This window comes from Polyodon spathula, chromosome 8 (assembly GCF_017654505.1).
Source record: "Polyodon spathula isolate WHYD16114869_AA chromosome 8, ASM1765450v1, whole genome shotgun sequence".
NCBI lineage: Eukaryota > Metazoa > Chordata > Actinopteri > Acipenseriformes > Polyodontidae > Polyodon > Polyodon spathula.
In genome coordinates, this window is record NC_054541.1 from 35,586,459 (window position 1) to 35,593,267 (window position 6,809).

The 6,809-nt window shown below is 36.9% G+C and overlaps 1 protein-coding gene across 1 annotated transcript in view; it reads right to left on the bottom strand.

Annotated features, from left to right (window-relative positions):
* LOC121319867 overlaps positions 1 to 6,809 on the bottom strand; it is a 43,650-nt gene that overhangs the window by 8,467 nt on the left and 28,374 nt on the right. The window contains exons 17-20 of the mRNA XM_041257774.1: positions 2,309 to 4,873; positions 1,157 to 1,282; positions 819 to 972; positions 111 to 216 (exon numbers count right to left, since the gene is read on the bottom strand). Coding sequence (XP_041113708.1) covers positions 111 to 216; positions 819 to 972; positions 1,157 to 1,282; positions 2,309 to 4,873 — 2,951 coding nt within the window. The remainder of the gene's footprint in view (positions 1 to 110; positions 217 to 818; positions 973 to 1,156; positions 1,283 to 2,308; positions 4,874 to 6,809) is intronic.

Genomic DNA, 6,809 nt, shown 5'->3' on the forward strand with positions numbered 1-6,809 from the left:
ACAAAAATCGTCTGACGATGAATTGTACTTATTAAAAACAGCCGTCATCAATATGCAAGTACAATATAAAAAATAAAGGTTTTTAAATTTTCAAAGCTGACAAAAATTACCTTCCATTTTCCTTGAGCATTTTGCTATCCTTGTAGTGCAGCCACCACTTCCACCTTCCCTGCTGGTTTAGCTCTTCCAGTACACTGGCTATTTCTTTCAAATGCTCTGCAAAAGAAAAGAACCACAATTTAAAAATAAATAAATAAAAATGCAACACACATTTTAATAAGGACTATTCAAGTCCAAAATCTCCGTAATATTTACAAGAGCTGTTCAGCAATTAAGGTTTGGATTTTTCAGTGTTTATTTTTTCACCCAGAAAATATATTTTGGGCACTTGCTAATAAAACACTGACTATCAATAAAATAAACCTTGGCAAACAAATACATTCCACACAGAGAATTCCAGTCCATAGGACTTCCAAATTTTTGAGCACCTTATCAGGAAGTGATCTGCATGTGAAAATATGGGTCACCCATAGTTTAAGGATTCATTTAGAAAACATTTTAGGAAACATTCCTGATCATTAGCCAACTTTTCTTCTCCCCGCACAGACTGGACTTTCTGCTGTCTTGCAATTACTGGTAATCTTGCTTAAAAACATTAGATTTCAATAAAACTACTCTCCCACAGCATTAAAAATGCATAGATTTTGCTAATAAATTAAAACAAGCACATGTGTATATTTGTTTCATCCCAGGAGAAAGTGGTATAGTCATTGTTTCAAATGAACATCTGGATTCCTTATTGCTAAATTCATGCATACCTAGTTCTAGACCTTCCAGTACAGCACCATCACAGACAACAAATCCTCCTCTGTTGAAAAGCTCCTGGTAGTTGAAACTGAGGACATCATCAATGCTGTCAATACCAGCAAACAAAACACTTGGCACCTTCTTCAGATCCACCAAGTGCGGAATCTGATCAAGAAACAACAATAACATAAAACACAATAACCATGCAATTTTCCTTCTCCTGCTGCATTCAATACAAAACCATCACTTTGGAAGACTATCTTTTAAAGTTACTACATAAATAACTCTTTACATACAAAATGCTCAATTTAATTAATTATATTTCAATGTTCTCATGCTCTAAACTTACTCTGTGCACATGTGTACAGATATCTTCATTCCTGATGATAATGATCAGGGGGCCCGATGGACACTCATCTGGCTGATCAAAGTACGACAGTTGTACTTCTGCATGGCCTTCTTTCTTAAGAATTTTCTGAGATAGCATCATTTTAGATATAAAAAAATAGTCTGTAAATTTGTGAGCAAGTTCATACTTTGCAAGCAAACATCACTGGCACCATGTTGGTTTTACATTGAATTTGCAAAGGTATATGCATACAATAAAAATAAGTTCAAGCAAAAGCTTCAGCAAACACAGCTTTTATCAGCTCACCAATCTTGATTTCACATTATATGAAATAACTTCTTTCAACGAATGCGAGTGGGTCCCAAAAGTCTTTACTAGCCTGAGCTACCAGACTTTGATTAACAGAATGCAGATTAAAATAATTATTCCAATTCAGGAGACAAAAATCTCCAAGTGTTTAGTCTCTATGATCAAATAACCAAAACGTCACATGACCATAGAACAGGAGTGTCAAACTCAGTTCCTGGAGGGCCGCAGTGTCTTCTGGTTTTCGCTCCACCCGAGCTCTCAATTACTTAATTGGTCCAATGATGAGATTAACTGGACACATTTAGCACTTCTCTTCAGGCCTCAAAATGTTTCATAGGTAGTGTACCTTGAATTAAGTGCATTTTTAAAACCATCATCTGTAAAACACCTTGAAAAATATTAAATATGATATGTCAAATTGAACAAATAATTAGATCAATTATGTTAATTGAGAGCTTAAGTTGGAATGAAAACCAGAAGACCCTGCAGCCCTCGAGGACTGGAATTTGACACCCCTACCATAGTAAAACTGTCAATTTTAATTGGACAATTCCAATAATCAAACTTTAACCAAGAGAATTCTAAAACACAGCAGTGTACCAAAGATGGTCTCATCTCTATCATTCATAAGCACAAAAATGCATGACTGCAATTTGGCCCCATTCTTGGTAAAGATAATAATGCAATAGAATGCCACCATGTCTTATTTTACTTTCAGTCGCCTTTAACCTTGTGTGTTGATACAGGAATTCAGCTTTAATCCAATGTTTTGTTTTATAACCCTGCTGAATTGTTAAAAAAATAACTAATAACAACAACAACAACAACAATAATAATAATCACCTTTACGTTCTCAAAGAATTCATCAGTCTTTGTTTCAATGATGTAAAACTTGAACTTGGTTTTAAATGCCCCCTTTACTACAGCATTCAGGTTTTGGTGGAGGCCAGTACATGAATGATCTATGACTTTCTGAAATGGCAGAGGCTTCCTTGTGCTAGACTGCAGAAAGTCCTTAGTTCTGTTACGACTGTCTGTACTGGTAGTACCCAAATCCAGTTCTTTTCGCTTTCCAGAGCAAACATTATTCATTGATGACATATGTGATTGATAACATTTTGTTGTGACGTCTGAGATCTCACACTGTTGTCCTCTCATATCCTTGACAAAGGTTAGTTTCTTAAGATGCGGAAGTGTCACTTTGTTACCAAATTTGTTAATTTTATTAGCTTCTTGTATTGCGGTTCTTTGAGGCATATCCACCGTTATTTGGTGATTTCTCAAGGGTAAATAAGTGGTCTGAAGTGAGTCATCCGATACCACATCAAAATCTGAAAAAGTTATGGTTAATGGACTAACTGCTCTACCATTTACATGTGATGCTTTTGAAAGATCAGTGTGCTTATTCATTTTGGTGATTTGATTCAGTTTATCAGAAAAACACAAGTATTCCCGGTCTAAGGTATTCTGAGTAAGATCAGGTTCAGTGTAATGCATTTCTTCCCATGCTTTTAAGAAGTTAAATCCTTGAAGTTGCCTATTCTCCTTCTGCATATTTTGAACAGTTCTAGCACATGCATTATCTCTAGGTTTAACTATTGAGAAGTTTGCATATGTTTTTTGGCTGCCCCAACAATCAGTAATATGAACAACAGAAGAAGTGGACAGACTATCCACATTCATCATATTTTGTAAATATGTTCTACTAGTGTGTTGCTTCCTTCTGTTTGAGATATGTACCTTTATACCGCCTTCATTTTCTTCTACATTTCCAACAAGTTCAGTTTGAGTCTTTCTGAATGCTCGATTCTGGTCGAAAACTGTACTGCAGACAATACTGCTTGCTTCTTCAGAGTCACTACAAAGATCTTCCTTTCTGAAGTGGCTGACAGGTTCACTGTGTAGCACATCCAATGTCCTACCAGAATCTGTAACAGGTTCTGAGATGATGTCATCTTTTTCGCTCCTTGGTGCTTTAGTTAAAATCCAAGAACTCTCATTTTCCCTGTGAATTTTTTGTTCCACCACAGACTCACCTGGAGAAAGGTTTTTGTTGACTTCAGGGACTGACAAACATTTGTCCTTTTGATTCTCATTCCTATCCCGTAATTCATTTGTCTTTGGGCTTTGGATATTGGTATCTTCTCCATTGTCGCTGTGCTCAACAGCCACTGTCCCAACAGAATTTGTTATAGTTTCTATGGGTTCTGAGATGGTGTATTCTTTTTCTCTCCTTGGTACTGCCACTATAATCCATGAACTTTCATTTTCTCTCCATATTTTTTGTGCCACCACAGACTCATCTGACGAAATATCTTCGTATACGTCAGGGTGAGACAACATTTCTTCCCTTTGATTCTCACTGCCATCCAGAAACTCATCCATCTGCGAGCTTTGGTTATTGATATCTCCTCCGTGTTCTCTGTGCATAACAGCGACTGCCACATCAAAACTTCCAACAATTTCTGAGGGTTCTGAGATGATGTCATCTTTTCCGCTCCTTGGTGCTTCAGTTAAACTCCAAGAACTCTCCTTTTCTCTGCACATGTTTTGTTCCATCACAGACTCATCAGAAGAAAGGCTGTCCTTGACTTCAGTGTCTGACAATATTGCTTCCCTTTGATTCTCAATCCGCTCCAATAATTGTTCCATCATTGGGCTTTGCATACTGACAGCTTCTCCATTGTCGCAGTGCATAGCAGCCACTGCCTCACCAGAATTTTCAACAGTTTCTGTGGGTTCTGAGATGGTGTTCTCTTTTTCAGTCCTTGGTGCTGCAGTTGAATTACAAGAACTCTCATTTTCCCTGTGCATTTTTTGTTCCACCACAGACTCATTTGGCAAAAAGTTTTCACTCACTCCAGGGACTGACAAACACTCAACCTTTTGATTCTCATTCCTATCCAATAATTCTTTCATCTTTGAGCTTTGGATATTGATATCTTCTCCATTGTCGCTGTGCGTAACAGCCACTGTACCACCAGAATTTGTTATAGTTTCCATGGGTTGTGAGATGGTATTATCTTTTTCAGTCCTTAGTGCTGCAATTAAATTACAAGACTTCTCATCTTTTTTGCACATCTTTTTTTCTTTGCCCTCTGGATCTGCAGTATATATGTGAACTAGTTTCTGAGCTTGTATACAGGTTCTCTTTGTAGTTCTTTCATTAACTGGAACAGCCACTAAGGCAATTCTCTTCATCCAGTCATCGATTAGTGACCTCTGTGCTCCATTGTAGGGTTTCCCCTTAGTAATACACAAATTTGTTGCTTTGTTACATAACTCAACGTACTCCTTATCAGTATCCAAGAATCTGCTCGGGTACATATAAGATACACCTGTGTTACCATCTTCATCCTCGTCTTCCTCCTCTGTTTCTTTATGAAGCTCCGCATTGGCTCTGCAATCCTAGAAAGGAGAGACAAGGATTAGTTTTCCAAGGATAAAAGGGATGATATATAGAATATTGGATGAAGAGCCAGATATATTACCAGAAACAGTACAGCAAAATTAAAACTACACAATTTTTGGTTATTGGAAAAAAGAATTGTCATTGCTAAATACTGTATTTAGAAACAAACACAAAGTTTATCAGTTTGCTTTTCCGTTCAGAAAAGTTGTGTATACTGCACTTCAGTGTTGACATTAATAAATCTGTTCCAAAACGCTATACAAAAAAAGATGATCTCAGCACAGTAGATATGCTGAACTTTTATAAAATACACTACACTTTTTTTCTTTTCATTTTAAGGTAGGTCAAGGTTATATCTTCTTAAACTTAGTTTGAAAATGAATACATCACAACAATATATATTTTTTTATAAAGATTGCTTGTTATACTAACAGAAATTGTTTATTTTGGTCTTTGTCATACTAATGAGTGGTTAAAGTTCACAAATGCTTGTATTAATCTTACATTAATTGTAGGGTGCCCGTCCTTTTGTCTGCAACTGTGTGTGTGTGTGTGTGTGTGTGTGTGTGTGTGTACGAGCCGCATTCTGAGTAGTTCTGGTTAAAATAAATAAATAAACAAAGTAAATAAAAGTAGTGCTGATTATTTTAAGTGCCGCGAGACCTTTCTCTTGTACTTGATTCTCGGCCGCTATCTTTAAGCATTATAGAAACTCAGTAAATCAAAGAAAAACCCAATATGCCACATCTGTCAAGAGAGCAGTGCCTTTGTACAATTGGCATGTTGGAGGCTGGACTAGGGCAGTGTACTGTGGCTCGCCATCTTGGGTGCTCACAGCCAGCAATTCCAAACCTGGCGAGACGGTATAACCACCAAGGGTATTGACACCCTCTGTCAATGACAGGCCACAAACTGGGAGACCAAGAATTACAACACCTGCCCAGATCGACAAATAATTTTGCAGCATCTTCGTGATGTCAGTTGTTAATCAGCACAACAAAAAGTCACTCTACCTGCTCTAAAACAGAGTTTGTCATTTTTCGATCACATCTAGTGAATTTTATCCAAATATAACTTGTTTCTTTAGATGCTCAAATGTAAGTGATGTTTCTTTTAATGCATATATATATATATATATATATATATATATATATATATATATATATATATATATAGAGACACACACACACACACGTACACACACACACAATTTGCAATTGATATTAATGGGTTTGTAGTTGCGGTGTAATACCTTCTGTTGGATAATGAGGGGCTTATTATAAACAAACAAAAAATGAATAAAAACCCACTGCTTTGTCCCACAAGGAGGCAGTAAGCAGCAGCACTTGTCAAAGTGAGGAAGGGGGGGAGGAGTTGGGTTACAATACCACGCCTTCAAGGCACACACACAGTGCCTTGAAAAAGTCATCACACCCTTCAATTCAAAATGCATTAAGTAGGAGTTTGTTTCATTGATCTACACAATATCATCTACACTTTCAACATGAAAGACAAATTATAGAAATATTAAAAAAAAAATTAAATAAAAAAAAAAAAAAGTCTTGATTGCACAAAAGTCTTCACACCCTTTGTCATAGAAAACCCAAATTAGCTCAGGTACAACAAATTGCCTTAACAAGGCACAAAATAAGTTAAATAGAGCCCACCTGTGTCCAATCACAGTAGTTCAACTGATTCAAATACTCCTGGATGAAGAACCGAGCTGTTTGAATTTGAAGCAAATGGCAAAACATGCCAAACAAGGAGCTGCCAAAAGAACTCCAGGATAAAGTTACTGAAAGGTACAGATTGGGGGAAGGCTATAAGAAACTTTCAACGTCTTTTACTATCCCTTGGGGCACTGTCAGGTCCATCATTGTAAAGTGGAAACAGTTTAGCACCACCAAGACACTGCCTCGATCAGAATGTCCC